Source organism: Aspergillus homomorphus, assembly GCF_003184865.1.
Source record: "Aspergillus homomorphus CBS 101889 unplaced genomic scaffold BO97scaffold_12, whole genome shotgun sequence".
Taxonomy (NCBI): domain Eukaryota; kingdom Fungi; phylum Ascomycota; class Eurotiomycetes; order Eurotiales; family Aspergillaceae; genus Aspergillus; species Aspergillus homomorphus.
In genome coordinates this window covers 105,386-122,851 of record NW_020291898.1, presented here as the reverse complement: position 1 = coordinate 122,851, position 17,466 = coordinate 105,386, and the positions used below count along the sequence as shown (strand labels likewise).

The window sequence follows — 17,466 nt, the reverse complement described above, 5'->3', positions numbered from 1 at the left end:
TGCGGGAGCAGCCTCCCCCCCTGCACTAGTGATGTTGACAGCTGTGGTCGGTCCCTCATCACCACACTCCTGTACCGCAGTATAGTGACCAAAATACCATCCTCAAGTACTAAAGACGCTTCAATCCGGCCTCATTACAAAGGGGAAAAAAGATGCCTGAAGGTCTGTCTTCAATTGTGCAAACTCGCGGCTCTTCTAACGCTCCGACGTTTCCGCTGATAATACCCCCATAGGCGCAAAGTCAAAGAATAAGAAGAAGGCGAAGGGCGCTGCCGGACCCGAAGAAAGAGAAAGGAAGTCTTCCAATGAAAACCAAGGCAGCGTCCAGGATAGAAGTTCGGAGGACGCCCAAAGACTCGCGCAACAAGGCGTAAGGGTACCTAGCTTGACCCGCCGAATTATCTCTTGCCTACTTCAGCTAACCATGCAGGGAGCAGGATAACGATAATAGCCAGACCAGTGCCGCTGAACCCCCCTCTGCCGAAGAGATTACGGATGCAGATAAGCCAGCCGCAGATGCACCAGTTGAGACCACTGGCGATCAAGCAACAAATTCGGATGGCGATCCGATCGAGCTTACAGACCATGGGAACAATCCCCACAACGCTGAGGCTCTTCACTCAAACGACCGATTCGATGCCCTCGTGCGGGACCGGGACACATTACGTGCGGAAGTGACGGATATGCGAAAGTCATTGGAGGAGATACAATCGAAACATCAGGCAGAGATGGAAGCTCTGCAGGAGAAGCTAGATGATGCCGAGAGCAAGAAAGAGCATGCCGAGCTGCAGTTTCAGAAACTTCTTGAAAGGGTTAATACAATTAAGTCTCAACTTGGCGAGAGGCTGAGGGAGGATGCTGTATGCCGTCTGCACCTGTGTTTCCATGCCGTCTTTGAGCATGCTAACTAGTAACAGGAAGAACTCGCACAGGCTCGATCGAAGATTGACGAATTGGAGGAAGAAAACTCAAACATAAAAGACCAATACCAAGCGAAATGCGGCGAGCTTGAGCAGTTGTCAAAAGATAATAAAACCATATCACAGGAGCTTTCGACCTTGCGAGACCGCACGAATCTGTCTCAGCAAAATTGGCTGAAAGAGAAGGAAGAGCTTTTAGAGCAAGAGCACTACCTTCAGTCAGAATTCGACCAAGCCAAGGAGGCCATGCACAACTGGGAGGTTCTCGCTATGGAGGAGCGTTCCATCAGGGAGAGCCTCGGAGAGAAAGTGATAGATCTCGAGGAACAGCTTGCAAGTGTCAAAGACGCATACGAGAAGGCAGCAACTGAGCGTAATTCTCAAATGGCTGCCGTAGAAGGACTACAGCGAGCCTTACAGGAAGTCCAAGCGGGTGAGAATAGCCTGTATCCCCAACATGGTCCAATTTCTGTTTTAACCCTAGTGTTATGTAGCGCGGAAACAGGAGCTTCGTGAGCTGGTGGAGAATTCCGACGCCCAACTCGAAGAGCTGAAGCAGAATCTCAATGAAATGATGAAGAAAGCCTCCGAGGCCGAAAAATCCCTCAAAGACGCGCAGAGCGAGCTCGAAAGAGTTCGGCCCTTTGAAAAGGAAGTCAAAGAGAAGAACCTATTGATAGGGAAGCTGAGACATGAAGCAGTCACACTCAATGACCATCTTACGAAAGCTCTACGGTTCCTCAAAAAGGGCAAGCCAGAAGATAATGTGGACAGGTATATCCTCTCGTTCTATGATTGCCGTCCCCGACTGGCTTCATCAAGCGTCGGCTCATGACTTATCTTATTTCTAGGCATATTGTTACGAACCATCTTCTGCATTTCCTTGCCCTCGATCGGTCGGATCCCAAAAAGTTCCAGATCTTGCAACTTATTGCCGCGCTTCTTGGGTGGACAGATGGTCAGTAAACATCATCATACTACAGTCTTACTACGGTGACTGACAATCCGGACAGAGCAGCGGGAACAGGCTGGTTTGGCACGACCAGGAACGTCAAGCATCTCAGGAAAATTAAGGATTCCAAATACACCCGTGCATCGTACACCAAGCAGTCAAACCCTGGCATCAGAGTTCTTGGACAATGGCAATGCAAGCAAAGAATCACTGGCGGAGTTGTGGTCCAACTTCTTAGAGCAGGAGTCACAGAATGCTGAAATCACACATTCGAAGCCGTGAGCTCAGGCCACCTTTGAAAACCAATGGTTCATGGCCTTTTGAGCTTGTTAGATTTTGTGTTCATACACCTTGGACCCTTGTCGCATTTTACCTCTTGCTGTAATTGTACGTTAGATAGGATAAGATAACCAACCCTCATACATATCTATGCTACCCAGAGCGGCCCGTTTGCGGCAGCACATGTCCTTCATTTTCACCGCCTTATGTTCTGCCGCAACTATTTGTCGAAGTGTCAATCCGACGACGAGGATTTCTTGCATATCATGCATTGCTTAGCGTCACAACGTATACAGACTTACTTCAATTATAGAAATTTCTTGCGACCAAGACCATATTTCATATCAAGAATGGGTACTAGTGCTGGTGAGCTTCTCGGTACTCCTTCTGTTGGTAATCCTCCTATTGACCGCGGGCGCAGTGCACAAATTCCGCCCCGTTGTGGTCTCAGGACCGTCAGGAACTGGGAAGTCGACACTGCTGAAGAGACTCTTTGCTGATTATCCGAACACATTTGGTTTTTCGATCTCGCGTACGTTTTTAACCCTGCACTTATTTTGCGAAACACCAGGCAAAACCGTGCCGGACACACCCCGCGCCTAACTTCCCCTTTTCTCCCCGCATAGATTACTCAAATACTTTCTCTAGATACCACGCGAAGCCCTCGTGCGGGCGAGCAAGATGGACGCGAATACCATTTCACGACGAAGGATGACTTTCTCGACTTGATCAGCAAGAACGGTTTCATCGAACATGCGCAATTCGGAGGCAATTACTACGGCACCAGTGTGCAAGCTGTGAAGAATATCGCCGAGCAGGGTAGAATCTGCATCCTTGATATCGAGATGGAAGTATGTTGCTGTTTCCCCTAGAATTTTCTGGAGAAAACATTGCTAACGGCTTATTCTTCCGGTCACCAAAGGGTGTCAAGCAGGTAAAACGCACGGATCTCAATGCGCGCTTTTTGTTCCTCGCCCCTCCCTCAGCGGAGGAACTGGAAAGGAGACTGCGTGGACGAGGAACTGAGACGGAAGAAAGCCTGAACAAGCGCCTTGCGCAAGCCAAGAATGAGCTTGAATACTCCAAGGAGCCGGGTGCTCATGATAAAATCGTTATCAATGATGACCTGGAGAAGGCTTATGCTGAGCTCAGGGACTTCATTGTCGACGGCGATAGATTCGGCGCCCAGCAATAGTGTGATGGGTACGTCTACGCTATATTTGATAGATGCACATAACGACTTTATAGCATATCTGGACAATCTTGTTATTAAGGCAGGGGCCGCAGGAGAAAAACATGATCTCTTGTCCCAGCCATTTTTTATTATCCCCACTGGACCAAGGAAAATAGATACATGAAAACAGACAGTATGACGTCTGGCGCTTCGCTGCTAGCTCTGAATTGATTCGCGATGATGAGTCCATAGAAAATAAAGAGGTAGTCAGGTCACCCCCTTGCAAGAGGCATTCGGTAAAGTGACGACATGTACGATGAAGGTATTATCAAGTTAAACAGGATATCTGTAGAAGCATGCCGGGACGAAGTTGGTGCTATGAGATTAAAACATCAAGGAAAGAAAAGGAAGAGGGTTACCCCGCTGGGCTCACTGCCCATGCTCAATTCACACAGAAGCAAGCCTAGCGACGTTTCCAGGCCTATCAATAGCCATTCATGGTCATGCGTTGCGAGTTACGGCTGAGCTCCCTGTCCGCCGAGGGACTAATGGGCCGGCTGCTACCAGGGTGGCCTCCGGCAGCGCTGCTCTCCTTTAGTGCCAAGAGCTGCTTAGCACGGAATGTCTCGTAGTGAATCTGGCTTGTCGTCTCAATGAGGTCCTGAAGATGGGTGCGGGTAAGGAAGTTTCGGAGGTAGACGAATTCGCAGTGATTCTCATCCTCCACGTTGATGACACCCCAGCGGTTTTGGCGGCCACGAACCTGCTGACCGTTGACGACAATCGTTCTTTCGCTACCGACCACGGCGAATGGAATGATGTCCTACACACGCATTAGAAGCTGGGGCACCGGAGGATCTGAGGCGGTTACATACCTTGATTTGAGCGTTGACTGCACGCTCTTCGTCGTCAAGCTCGTCGTTATCGTACGGGTACATCTTCAGGTTGTGGAAGGTAAACTCTTCCTTGATTCTTTCCTTGAATGCCTGACGTTCCTCAAGAGTAAGAGAGTCGGCTTTGGCGATAACGGGAACCACATTGACAACGTCGGACAGCTTCTTCAAGACGACAATGTCAATTGGTTTGAGGCTATGTGATGATTCATTAGTTTGCACGTAAAGCTAGTTTAGAGTCTCTGAACTCACGCATGGCCAGAGGGCTGGATGAAGAACAAACAGCAGTGAATACGTGTGTCTTGAATGTAGCGGTCACGCTGAGCAGTAAGCTCCTTTCGGAGATATGCGGAGTGTTGATCCTTGATATACTTCACGATGGGATCCCAGCTAACCAACAGCATTCGTTAGTCATGTTCTAGTGACTGAGGTTTATCGGCTGCGTTACCATCTATCATTGTTAACTTGATCGCCATATCCCGGGGTGTCGACGATGTTTAGCCGGAGACGCACGCCATTCTCCTCAATGACTGGGGACACAGCCGTTAATCTAATGACTATGCTTATCAGCGCAAGGAGATGAACATACTATGCGAGACGGTCTGGATTTCAGTGGTAGAACGAACGGGTTCGTTAGGGGCCAGGCGACCTTTCGAGTCAATCAGGTGGGAAGCAAAGATGGTGTTGATCAAGGTCGACTTTCCCAAGCCGGTTTGTCCTATTCATGTAGGTCAGGATGGGCAGTCCACGAAAGATAGGACTGTCTTCAGAGGTGCTGCAACTCACCGACGCACATCACATTGAACTGGAATCCACGTTTCAACAGCTTCCGTTCAATCTGAGAAGTGATGCTGTCGAAACCGACATGGCTACGAGGAAAGACCGACGCAGGGGTGGAATTGGCCGCGGCAGCCATGGTTTTGAAGTAGAGAAAAGATGGAGAAGGAGGGGGATGTGGAGATTAGGTTGATAGTAGTCGTAGATAGTAGATTGGTATCTAGATAGCAGGAGAAGCAGCCTCCTAGGAAGTGTTGGTGGGGGTGGGAGCAAAGGTCGGAGGCCGAGGAGAAAACGAGAGGCGAACAACAGTCCTTCCACGAAAGGCCAAGGTGGAAGAGAGAGTTTGAGGAAGGAACGAGACTAATGAAGCAAGCAAGCAAGCGAGAGAGAGGGAGGGAAGGACGGACTGACGGACTGGGATGGATGGATGCATTCCCCTTAAGTTGTTCCCTCTGGATTGCCGTTGTTGTCGCGACTCAGGGGGACCGCTAGTCCCGATCCAGATTAGTGGCTCTCCAGACCCCAATCGGGCCATCCGCCGCCAATTCGAAGCTTCAATTGAAGATTTATTTGTTTCCGCATTGATTTCGCTTGCCTATCAGTCCTGACGCTGCCCCGTCCTGAGTGCTCTTTTCAAACCGCCCATCAAAATCATCCCCGGCGTTCCAATGTCCTTGCGACTATTTTCCTCCCGTCTCTCCGCCCAGGGGCTGCCCCAGGCTCGTTATCTTACACCAGATCTCACGAATACCGCTGTCGATCGCTGGACTCAATTCACACTCAATGCCTCCGCACTGTCACAGTCTCTCTTGAGGCCGGCTGCATTTTCGTTGAATATCCCCGGGATTCTGTCCGACATCTGGGAGTCCGTCCTCCGTGCCGTGCCGAAGAAGAAGACATCCCATATGAAGAAGCGTCATAGGCAGATGGCCGGCAAGGCATTGAAAGATGTCAAGAGTCTCAGCACTTGCTCCGGCTGCGGGCAAATTAAGCGCGCACATGTTTTGTGTCCGCATTGTGTCGCCAGTAAGTTCGATTGTCTCTTAGCGGTTTGAGAAGTCATCTGACCCGTTAATCTCTTTGTCAGGTATCAAGAAGCAATGGGGCCGCAAGAATACCGAGTGAAGCGCAAGAAGAGAAACTTAGACTGATGATAGATGCTTGAGTTATATTTGGCTGGTATTGTATAATTATATCGGGTCCATACGAAGTGTAGGATAAATGCTGCATGGCATTCGGCGTTTGGTCCAACTAAGGGTTCATGTTTTGTTTCCAATTTTATTCCTTATATTTTCTACTCTTTCCTATTCATTGTTGACTTGAAGGACCGTATTATTTGTCCTGCAATTCAAGGGCTGTGACATGAATTGCGGGTGGTAAAATGAATTGATGTTCCGCGTACCCGGGATTCATGATCTCATCCGGTCGCCAGCGAGATTGTCCCGCCGTGGCTGTTGTGATTTAGGCTCGCGTGTTTAACAACGCCGACTCTTGCAACTAGCTACCACGTCATCACAACCTGCTCGTATCGTTTCGCGCCGCCCAAGCTTAATGTCTTGACCTTACTTGGAGCTGGAATGGTAATGTGTATCCCAAAGACCATCGTCCTTTGGGTGCCTTTTGTTCTAACTCGAAACCTATCGGTTCTAGTCGAAACAATATCTTTCCTGCGGTTCCGCAGACAATGGTTCGTAAATCTATGTAGAATCTTTCACCTACTTGCTGAATCATGCTGATTCCCTCATATAGCACACCCCACCGACATCTACGGGCTGGCCGTGACCGACAAGCAGATCTTGTCGGCATCTGGGTCCTCTTCTCTCAAAGTCCATTCGACGGTCGACCCTGACTTCCCGCTGGTCCAATCCATCGATGAGGCCCATAAGCTTGGCTGTCACCACGTAGTTACCAACTCCAAGGGATCACGGGCAGCTAGCATTGGATTTGTGGGCGAGATTGCGATCTGGTCCTGTCACGACGACATTTGGTCGAAGGATAGCATCGCTCCAGGTAGGTTTGATTGCCGTGTGTCTAGCTTGGGGCAACACAGAGAGCTATACTGATTTCTTCTCAGTGAACCAGGCTGGGTCGGTAGGCATCTGGGCAATCGCATTGTCTGAGGACGGGCAATATCTTGCTGGTGTCAGCCAAGATGGACACGTCAAAGTCTGGGACCTAAATGCCAATGGTGAGCAGATTCGAGACTACGAAACAAAGGGTAGCTTCGGCACCTGTATAGATCTGGTAAGAAACGAAAATCCTCAAAATCATTACTATCAAATGAAGCTCATCCAGGCATGTAGTCCGCAGATGGCCGATTCCTTGCTAGTGGACATGAAAATGGCAGTGTCTACATTTTCAGCACCGAGACAGGCCGCATGCCATTCAGTTTATCAGGTATAAAACTTGGTCCACTGCTATCCTTGTAATTCGTCAATATCCTTAGGACTTTTTGTATTGACTGAAAATTAGGCCTTGTGAAGCCCGTCAGAACGGTTGCTTTTTCTCCAGGGGGGAAGTTCCTTGCTGCTGCCGGCGATTCGAAGGTGATTGTGTTATATGATACTTCATCCGGCGAGCAAGTGGCCAATCTATCGGGTCATGCAGCATGGATCATGTCTCTCTCATGGAGTAATACGGGAGAATATCTTCTTAGTGGGTAAGTAAACACGCGGTGCACGCCTTCAGGCTGTGTTGCTAATATTCAATAGCTCGTTCGACGGCAAAGTCAAGGTGTGGTCAATCGACACTAGAGCATGTGTAGCCACTCACTCCGAGACCGAGAAATCAATCTGGAGCGTAAGATGGCTGCCGAAAGTCGGACGTTCCGAAGGGTTTGCCACGGCCGGGGCGAGCCGAAGCATAGCATTCTATCGCGAGGCTACGGGTGGTTAATCTTGACGCGCATGGCATGCAACTAATTTCAATAGAAGCCAATTGAAAAGTTTTAACTCATGGCGAAAAACCGGTTCATACGGCTGCACACTCTCCCTTCATCTCCTTTGGTATATGTTCAAATGTGTTGCGGCCGCCGGCGGCTTACCTACGCATGTAGCTTGTATTCCTGAAAGTTCATCAAATTGGTATCCATAAGCATGAATCATTAAACATATATGCCTGTCCAGTGAAGTTGGCTATTTCATTGTTTCGACAAACAGCTTCCGCATTCTTTTCAAAAACCCTCCAAAATCGCGATCTTCATTTACGATGTCAAGTTCCCGCTCCAGCGCATCTCGATCAACCTTGGGTCGCGTGTGGAAGACATCATAATCTCGACTGGCAGTTCCAAGTTCGAACCAGGCTTCAGCTTCCCAATCTTTTTCGAGTAAGTGCGTATAGACGAACTTCAACCGATCCTCTCGGCCGGCTCCCTCGATACGTAAACACAGATAATCTTGCCAGAAGTCTAGCTCTGGTATGTTCAGTCGAGCCTGCGCATCTAGATATTTGGCGTGCGATTTCTGGGCTTCCAATCTTTGATTGATCGTTTTCTGAGTCTCGTCGATTTGCTGCTTGAGGCGATCGCGCTTAGCGAGCCGAGTGTCGCGTTCTAAGGTGACGGATGAGATGGCCGTGTGCATTTCCGCGGCCTCCGCGGCCTCTTTCTGCAGGGTCTGTTGATGGGTTTGTGCTTTCAAGTCCAGAATCTCGATATCCCTGTGTCTCATACGCTGGTCCTCTGGAAGCCGCCCTGTTAGTGGGAGACAGTTCGCGCCATAACGCGTCCGCTTCACGTGCTTGCTTACCTTGAAGTTCTGCCAATCCGCTCTTGAACTGATTTCTCTCCTCCAATACTTGTTTCCGGCCTCGCTCAATGAAGGCATCAAATCGAGCTGTAAATTGGGCCATGCGATTACGTAGGTCCTCAAAACCAAAGTTGATGCTGGGCAGGGAGTCGGCCATCGACGGCGCATCGGCCGACGCGAGAGGCGGGCGCATGCCACTTGTCGAAAGTGAGGGATCGAATGCGGTGTTCATTATGAGGCTGATATCAGTAAGGTGTGAGCGAGAGTTGATTGCGATAAGGGCTTGGGGAAGTAATTGTTTTTCTTCCATTGCGTCCATGGACGGACGCTAGTAAATTATACTTGTTGCGGCGCAACCGCCGCGTGACAAGCTTGGCATTGATGGATTTAGTATCTTTTTTTTTTTGGAGATTCCGGTCCTGCCTTGTCTAGACTAAATCCTCACTTCCAGTTACAAGGGAAACACTTCTGGTTAATTGAATTCGCATGGGGCTCTGACTCTTCGGCTGCTCAAAGCCGCTTCTACTTACTGGCGCGCCTAAGAATTTGGTCCTTCCATCCCAATCTGATTAACACGTCGGGTCGGTGCTCGACATGCTCACGCCAACACAGCCCCAGCTAGAGCTAGTCGCCCCGAGAAAGAATAGGTCCAATGGATGAACAACCTTTAGGTGCTCTTCAATATGGGCACCTGGGACGATCAACATATAATTCAGAGACCCAAACGTGGCTGTTCTCACGAAAGCTGGGCCCAGGTGAGTCGCCTAAACGAAGTGAATGCATTCCATTCAAATAAAAACGGAAAGACTGACTTTGACGTTCAAAGCTGCCTTCATCAATTATACCGGTGTCACTAAATGTACTGTGAAATCACCTTTGACTGCACCTCACTCATCCTTGATCGAGAATAACGGCGTCCTACCTCAAGTTTACCCCGAGCTTGCAGCGTGTTGGCCTCTTACGTCTAACGAGAATACCTCACATGTCATTTCAACAACGAGTGAAATATGCGACCCTTTGATTTCCTCCCTCCTGGATGTCGGTTATGCGGTGGACGTGGAGAACGGCGAGTCGGGGGCACGTGGGGTACCAATAGCAGTTGTTGCATCGGGAGAGTGCGGAAATATCATTTCCTTTCGAAAACTCGAAGAGGATGGTATCGAGTTGAGACAGGAAAAATTAGTCAAGGCACGTGTATCTTCTATTGGAGATGTTGAGAAGACCGACTGGTCCGTGGGCGGTGCAGCCGTTCGCCAGATCTGTTTCGCTCGAACGGTGGAAGAGCAAGCGACATGGATGGCGGCTCGTTTGCCCCAATTTACGACAATTTTCAGACCGCAGTATCATAGGACCCCTGTCCCTACGACGGTTGCTCGACAGCAGGATTATATATTGTCGAGCGAATACCGCATGTCTAGTCTTGATGCTAACCCTGTGGTCGAGATCTCCATCTTACAAACTGGAGGGTTCGCGCATGCAGACGTTACCTTCAACCCTTGGTATCAGAAGCAGCTTGGTATCGTTGATGTGCGAGGTAGCTGGACTATATGGGACCTTTCGGGTCGATACAGTAAGAATAAGAGTAGCTGGGCGGCTGCATGCGTTAAAGCTGGCTCTCTGCCCTGGCTCGATATTGATGACGGCCAAGACAACGATGACCGCCCTCGTCATGACGGATGGGCGGCTATTGAATGGGTTGGAGATGTCAACAGTTTTATTGTGTGTGACCGGCGCTGCCCAATATTATATCGGATAGAGGATGGTCGAGTCTACCCTTATCCTATCGAACTCGGCTTCAAGAGAGAGTCCGAATGGATCCTAGACGTCAAACGGAGCGCCTGTAACGTGTCGCATGTCTTTATCCTGACTACATCCCGGATCTATTGGCTGGCCCTCACGCCCGGATCTTGTCCAATCACTGGTGACGAGACACATTCGCGACCTGCAGTGTTCCCTCAAGTGTCATGGCGTCATTTTCGTGACTCAGAAGACACGACGATGCGGCTTCATCCATTTCTTATACAGGAAGGTAGAGCACGCCAGCATCCTTATACCAGTTGATGTTCGCTGACAGCTGGTGAGCAGACTTCTATCTCATACTCTATTCGCGACTAAATCCTTTCACACTGGTCTTTCCTTGTTCTCATACGCATGACACCGGGGCAGAGACGATAGCTCTGCACGACCCGGTAATACTTGACATTCCGCTATCTGATATTCCTGCAGATTATCAGCTATCGCCGAACACTACACAGTTATCAACGCTTATTTTTAGAGAAACCGGTCACCTGTCGTTACCAATCAGTAAAACGACCGACTTTTGCCAGGCCAGTATTCTAAAGCTGTTTGCGTTGGACTCGCGGCTGTCTGTACGGGAATCAGTATATGTCGGGCTTGCCCGTGGTAGTGCCGCAGACGGAGATTCGCTTCCCATCGATGTCTTGAAGGCGAGAAAGCGAGGCCCAGGAATGCCACGGACTCAATCAACAACCTTCGAAGAGGATTTCATATTGCATGACTGGGACGAGTCGGCGAGGAGTGGTCTGTTGACTTTGGATGCTACAATCTCTAGCATTACACCACTTGCAATTCCGCAGTGGACGATTGACTATACACAGATCTATGCTGTCGCAACCGGTAGATTAGGGCTATCATCGAGTAAGAAAGGTGGTGACAAACATCATCGCGATAGCCTCGATAATATGATTCAACAGCTGGAGATGCTGCTTGCAGACATCGAGGCCAGTAACCAGCTGACAAACCCGACGGGGTAAGTTTGCTTTGATCGCTTTTGTCAAAACTATATTTTGTACCGACTCTAATTCTATGCAAGGCTCGAGCTCCTCGGTGGCGGCCCACTACTGGATGATATCGACCGGAATTCGCACGAATGGAACTCTTTCTGGTCACGAATGGCTCTCAGCCGCCCGGAATTTATAAACCACCTATATCCCACGATCCAAACCTCCAGTATATTCGATTCGGTTACTTCTCAGACCACCGTATCAGCCGATGTTAATCAACCATTGAATCTCATAGCAATTTACGATGAAATGGTCAATGAATGGCTTGGTTATTTACCCCACAGCATACCCGGACGCACCAGAATCATGAAAGAACAAATCATCCGGGGTGTAGTAGCCGATCTTATTCTAGCACAATTCAGCATCACACGCAAGGTAGAACATGGTCCTAGGAGTTCTGAACAAGCAGGTCGTGTAAGAGATGCATCTTCGTCTGCGGAAACCCCACTTGAAAGAGAGGAGGGTCTATCATCTACTTTATCAGATGAGAACAACAGAAACACACTCGAAGGCGGCGCGACGAGCAGGAAAAGCCGAAGGCTAGACGCGACTGAGTTCGAAAGACAAGAGGACACAGCACCAGCATACACCAGTCTATCAGCTTTTACCACCTTCAAAGCTGAGCACGCAATGAATCGGGGCACAGCAAACATGCTCCAGCACTGGCAACCTGGTGTCAACCCCGCCGACTATAACTGGCAAAGACATGCCGTAGGTTCTCACGGTATTATGGCCACGACCCCCAAGCGGCGGCGCTCACGGAGAAGGACAGCCTCGTTGCATGGAGGTGAACAAGCTGGTTCAACACCTCTTCCTACGCCTGTCATCACTGACATCTCCCGGACATGGGGAAGTCAACCCGAAAACCATGAGCCGCCCACTCTCCGTCTGCATAGCAGTCAGATGGCAGAACAAAATGTGTCAATGACCCAGATTGAGCGGGGTATGTTTGGTGGTCGTGAGGCTGGGCGGAAGAGCGTGGTGAAGGCGAGGAAAAAGAAGCGGGCGGCCGGGTTCTAGACGATGATGAAGCTGTTCTTTGCGTTTTTGTCATATAGATACTTATTCAAGGGCGTCTGTCGGGATTAATAATCCAACCGACAGAGATGAGCGATTAATGCGTTTTCTCTCTTCTTACATGTCAACAACCCCACCAGTAGAGCGGAGAACAGTACATATAAAAAGGTTACTCGTCAGATCATCAGCAATAATCTATCTTTGTCGCCCTCTCCGCATTTTTGTAGAAAACAAAGAAAAGAACACTTGGAGGCAACAAAGAGGTCATCCGTCCCTTCTCCCTGCTTCCCCTGCTGCAAGTTTCAGGTACAATTAATCCATAGTTAGCAATTATTTGCCTTTTGCCCCACCAAGCACTCCCTTACCCCCTTGCCTCTCCAACTTTAGCCCCGCCATCATTATTTATTATTGCCAGCGTTGCTAATTCCGATCTGCAAAAACATCCAGGCACTGAATTCTACAGGCTAAAGACCATCCGCGTTCGATACAGCGAAACACCAAACAATAACACATAAGCAATATTTATTATATCCTATCGACACTCTTCTTACTCTATTCGTTCCCCGCCCTCCCTGTCGTCATCATGTCGGACAATCAGTACAAATTCGAGGTCACCATGAGCTGCGGCGGTTGCTCTGGAGCCGTGGAACGGGTCCTGAAGAAGCTTGAAGGTATGACTGATTGCTTTCCCCCCCCCTCGGGTGCCATGTGATCTCCCGCATAGTTGTTAACATGGGAGTTTCGTCTATATTAGGAGTCAAATCCTTCGACGTCCGCCTGGATACGCAGACCGCAACGGTTGTGACTGACCCGTCTGTGTCGTATGAGACTGTACTGGAGACGATCAAGAAGACTGGAAAGCCTGTCCTCAGTGGGACTATCATCAGTGAGAATGCGGATGCCCAGGCCTAATGTGCTTGAAAGTGTCAGATTCAAGATAGGGACGATGGTTAGGCACGGCGTTGGAAACAGACTGAATGGGAATTCGCTCTTTTCTTTCTCTCCTCCTTTTTGGCTACTGTGTTCATATCACCTTGAACCTGCGTGTCTCATTTGGTTGATATTTACTAGCGTTATTCGAACGCTAAGCACGCCTGCTAGAATTACTTTGTTTGTCACCAAGTCGGGTATCTTGTGCGCTCCACCGGTAAAAAATAGTATGTACACTCCGCATAGACATTTACATTGCGAATGAGACGAACGAGCGGTAATATCAGAAAACCCTTCCCTTGTGGGTAAAATCGAATCAATCCACAATAACAATGGTTCTACCCTCTGCAATCGCAGGACGGGATCGTTCAGGCTCTCTTACATGAGTGGGATACGGCACTTCTTGAGGGCGTCGACCATAGCGGTGAGGCACGATCATCTCCCTTTCACTATAACGTCCCGGTTAGCATATGCTCAATCGAATCATTGTGATGGAGTGAAGCGACTAGAATCATTTTTTCATACCGTGAAAGGAGCGGTGCCTCTCCATAAATTCTGTCAATGTAACACTTTCCGGTTGTTGAACTTTCATGCATTCCATGATAGCGCTCAATCCCGTCGTTCACTAAGCCATACCTCGGATTCGCGGATCTTGCCCAGGGATCCTCATGAATGCGGTCTGGAAGGGGGTTTGATTCTGATCCGACCTGCTGGTTAATATGCTGACTACCGTGGACATGGTCAAGCCTAACCGGTTCAGGGCGGGTCGCTGAAGCGTAGTTTGCCTGAAGACGACGCTCCGGCGGATACTCCGATGGACCGGAATTAGTCAGATCAATGGCACGAACAAAGTCATCGGCATAATGGCCCCTTCTGTGAGAATTTTCTTGTAGAGCAAGAGCAGGTCCGTGGTTTCGACCAGCCCAAGTAGTTGGGTGTGTTCCTTCCACCTCAGGAAGCCTCAAATGACCATTATCGAGCTTGAGTAACCTCGCGTCATAATTCTTTCCTGCCATGCCAATGGGCCGAACAGGAACTAGCCCTTCATTGCTTCTATCCTCGAGAATGGCATACCGTGAAGTTAGCTCAACGCCAGCTGGAGACCTGTAATGGTTGGGCATTTCACGGGTAAGCATATTGGGCGCGGCATTGTCACAATTATGAAGCGGTATCTGACGTGGAGTAGCCTCGTCTCGAAAGCTAACCCGGGTGGTATAGGATGGATATAGGGATTCCTCGGGCTGACGATCAGTAGCATGAATGGAGCCAACCGGAGCGGCATAATTCCTACGGCCAGAAGAATTTCCTTGGGCTGACCGCCCTGGTGGAATATATGTCGAGGAAGCCAATTGTTCACCTGGACGAGCAGTTCTCGCAATAGCAGAAGGGATACTTTGGCGGATTTCTTCAGGTTGCACCGGCTCATAGAATGTGGTCCGCCTGCGCTTCGCAGTCTGATATTGGACAGTCTCGGCGAGTTCTCGACGGGGAACTTCCTGGGGAGGTACACGATTGGGGGTTACAGAGCGGATTGCAAATCCTCCAGACATCCGTTTGGCAAGGCTCTCCACAGGGCCACTATTGGGGCGTCCCAGGTCCGCGGGGAGAGGGTTCTCTATGGAGGGCAAGGCGCGATCCTCTGGGTGCGAGATAGTCCTGCTGTGGGAATATTCCAGAGGCTGCTGCTGCTGCTCAAGCGGGTGTCCGGATACAATGCTATGGCTACTCACAAAGATAGGGCCATTCAGAGACTTCTCACGGGGGTTATTCCGCCTTTCTCGCTGAGAAGGTTGTGTTCGACCCAAGGGAAGCCCTTCAGAAGGGGGTGAAAATCTCTTTACCTGGTACGGTCTCTCAGTTGTATGAAGCGACGGATAAGACTCGTTGATAGTTAGCACGCACAAAGTTCATTCAAATAGTTCCAGTAGATGCATGCATAGGACTGAAGCTATGGTCGAGCTAGAAAACTCACATGATACTCCATTGCAGGGTTCACCAAGGCCCTTCTCGGCGCAGTGCTGAGTGTTTCCACATTAGTCGTAACATGGGATGGGATGGAGAATGTGCGTCTGTCCTCGACATGGTAAATCATCGACTCTGGTCCCGAGCCGGTGTTTTCTTGCAATGGCCGTCGAGCATTTAATGGCCTTTGAATTCCGGGTGAGTCCCCAGGCAGTCTGCGCGGATTAGGCCCGTCTGCTTTATTTCTATATTTGTTAATAGCACGGTCCCATGCTTGGTACCGGCTGAAGCCACGACGATCAAGCTTGTCATTCCTAGGAACATCCGGAACAAAACGAAATCCAGGGGGCGCTTCCTCGTCCGATATATCCAGCTGGGCTTCCCGTAAGCTAGAGCTGGCATAGGTGACTGGGTTTGTCTGTAGTTCTTCAGCCCTCGGGTTGCTTGAGACAAGTACTACACTTGGGTCACGTTCGAAGGACTGCATTGTTTCTTCCTCGGTGTCACTGTCCTCCTCATCAGATATCACAATGACCTCACGAAAGACATCCTCAAGGACGATCTTTCCGTTCTCATCATCACCCCTCCATTCCACCAACTTGGCTAGGGTAGGTTCTTCGACCACGCTTCTCGCCTCGTGGAAAGATGTTGCTTTCAACAAACGATCATATTCAGTATAAATATGTCGTATATGGGCCACAACAGCCAGCTGGGCGCGACGGGCTAAGGGCAATTCGATGGCCGTGCCTACTTTTCGCTGGCCCTTGACACAATTTCAGTATATCTTGGCCTGTATCGTCTCTTCTTCCGCCGTGGAACTTGGAAGCCTTATTTGCGATTCTTATTCACATACCTTCTGGAAAGCAGTTTTTATGATTTGATTCAGGTCATTGTCTGGGATGCTAGGGAAGAGATCCCTGAGGACATCCCTGGCTTCAGTATTGATTGTTGTCTGAGAAGCTTCTGAATTAGCACGCTTGCGGGATTTGGTACTACCAGCGGTCTGAAATGGCATGGTTTTCCCTGCTGATGTAAGATGGAGTCCCAAATCCATACAGACTGTTGCAACAACAGTACTGGGAAAGTGATATCCTATTCGGTGAACATGCTGGGAGAGATTGTGCGTATGCATATGCGGCGTTGTCTATGACACGATATCAGAATTCTAACGCCGGGTTGCTGGCAAAGAAAGAACACGGCAAGAAAAGAGAATGGCTGTCGGCATACCGAAACAGCAAACACCTTCAAACTGCCCTTTCGACAGATTTCTTTACACGCAGTCGTGAGCTGGGGGTTCCCAGCAGGAATGAAGGTGTAACCAGGAGGGGCTTTTGCTTCGAACGATATCTAATTTGATTGTCAAGGACGCCCGTGAGGTATGAGCAAGACAACAGAACATACGACACTTCGAAGTTTCTTCTTCTCCTGCGTAACGGATTCCAGAATCACTTTATGCCTGCGTGCCGTCCGCTTGACTATCCTGCTTGGCGCCCGTCTGGGAAAGACCGACGTGGCTCTCCGAGATACTCGGGCCATGGTGCTGGAGGAGAGAGTCTTCGCACGTAGCTACAGAACACAGTCCTTCATTTTACCGGCATCAAGTCAGTCGGTTCAGATACGCACTCTTTGAAGACAGCCAAGCGCTGGAACCGAAGCAGATATCAGACGAAGGGAGCCCAGGTATCCGTATCTGCTGTGGTTCAAAGGATGAGGAAGGCAGGTCAGGTCAGGTAGTGAGACCAGCTAGTCCATCACATATGTCTACACAACAATGGCGCGCTGATACTCCAAAGCACCAAACCACGGGCCGCTTCGAAAAGAAAGGACCGGTGGTGAACGTGACAAGCTTGTCCTTCGGGTGCCCTCACTGCTGGGAGAAAGAGAGTCCAGGGGTAAGCAAGGAAGATCAGCTTGCTCAAAGTTCGAGAGAGATAATAAGTAAGTAAATAGTATGATGGAGGGAGCGAGCAGGCAGGCAGGCAGGCTGGGCGGAGCACGCAGTGGGAGGG

The 17,466-nt window shown here is 49.6% G+C and overlaps 7 protein-coding genes across 7 annotated transcripts; 4 read left to right on the top strand and 3 right to left on the bottom strand.

The window, feature by feature from the left end:
- The first annotated feature begins 54 nt into the window (after positions 1-54).
- BO97DRAFT_477095 (uncharacterized protein) lies at positions 55-3,499 on the top strand. The gene is made up of 11 exons (XM_025700524.1): positions 55-162; positions 234-376; positions 438-860; positions 918-1,353; positions 1,415-1,694; positions 1,772-1,878; positions 1,934-2,150; positions 2,465-2,517; positions 2,573-2,683; positions 2,800-3,002; positions 3,074-3,499. Exons 1-11 carry the CDS (start codon positions 153-155, stop codon positions 3,344-3,346), a joined length of 2,256 nt encoding a protein of 751 aa, XP_025552748.1. The 5' UTR covers positions 55-152; the 3' UTR covers positions 3,347-3,499.
- aspD (septin aspD) lies at positions 3,401-5,423 on the bottom strand. The gene is made up of 6 exons (XM_025692620.1): positions 5,005-5,423; positions 4,808-4,936; positions 4,667-4,748; positions 4,471-4,608; positions 4,201-4,414; positions 3,401-4,148 (listed from the first exon to the last, which is right to left on the bottom strand). Exons 1-6 carry the CDS (start codon positions 5,132-5,134, stop codon positions 3,810-3,812), a joined length of 1,032 nt encoding a protein of 343 aa, XP_025552747.1. The 5' UTR covers positions 5,135-5,423; the 3' UTR covers positions 3,401-3,809.
- Positions 5,424-5,582: 159 nt separating this feature from the next.
- On the top strand, positions 5,583-8,066 carry BO97DRAFT_477093 (SKI complex subunit WD repeat protein SKI8). Its single transcript, XM_025700523.1, has 7 exons — positions 5,583-6,024; positions 6,649-6,685; positions 6,748-7,008; positions 7,073-7,242; positions 7,302-7,395; positions 7,471-7,657; positions 7,710-8,066. Exons 1-7 carry the CDS (start codon positions 5,947-5,949, stop codon positions 7,891-7,893), a joined length of 1,011 nt encoding a protein of 336 aa, XP_025552746.1. The 5' UTR covers positions 5,583-5,946; the 3' UTR covers positions 7,894-8,066.
- A 30-nt stretch (positions 8,067-8,096) lies between these two features.
- Positions 8,097-9,031, bottom strand: BO97DRAFT_388076 (kinetochore Spc25 family protein). Its single transcript, XM_025693631.1, has 2 exons — positions 8,745-9,031; positions 8,097-8,677 (listed from the first exon to the last, which is right to left on the bottom strand). Exons 1-2 carry the CDS (start codon positions 8,974-8,976, stop codon positions 8,133-8,135), a joined length of 777 nt encoding a protein of 258 aa, XP_025552745.1. The 5' UTR covers positions 8,977-9,031; the 3' UTR covers positions 8,097-8,132.
- Positions 9,032-9,189: 158 nt separating this feature from the next.
- On the top strand, positions 9,190-12,620 carry BO97DRAFT_404733 (uncharacterized protein). Its single transcript, XM_025695023.1, has 4 exons — positions 9,190-9,499; positions 9,571-10,773; positions 10,830-11,514; positions 11,578-12,620. Exons 1-4 carry the CDS (start codon positions 9,397-9,399, stop codon positions 12,566-12,568), a joined length of 2,982 nt encoding a protein of 993 aa, XP_025552744.1. The 5' UTR covers positions 9,190-9,396; the 3' UTR covers positions 12,569-12,620.
- A 298-nt stretch (positions 12,621-12,918) lies between these two features.
- Positions 12,919-13,693, top strand: BO97DRAFT_404731 (copper metallochaperone ATX1). Its single transcript, XM_025695022.1, has 2 exons — positions 12,919-13,236; positions 13,320-13,693. The coding sequence occupies exons 1-2, from the start codon at positions 13,149-13,151 to the stop codon at positions 13,475-13,477; spliced, it is 246 nt and encodes an 81-aa protein (XP_025552743.1). The 5' UTR covers positions 12,919-13,148; the 3' UTR covers positions 13,478-13,693.
- On the bottom strand, positions 13,680-17,432 carry BO97DRAFT_442256 (DUF2293 domain-containing protein). The gene is made up of 6 exons (XM_025698244.1): positions 16,859-17,432; positions 16,685-16,804; positions 16,311-16,601; positions 15,468-16,220; positions 14,021-15,375; positions 13,680-13,944 (listed from the first exon to the last, which is right to left on the bottom strand). The coding sequence occupies exons 1-6, from the start codon at positions 16,991-16,993 to the stop codon at positions 13,812-13,814; spliced, it is 2,787 nt and encodes a 928-aa protein (XP_025552742.1). The 5' UTR covers positions 16,994-17,432; the 3' UTR covers positions 13,680-13,811.
- Between the last annotated feature and the right edge of the window lie 34 nt (positions 17,433-17,466).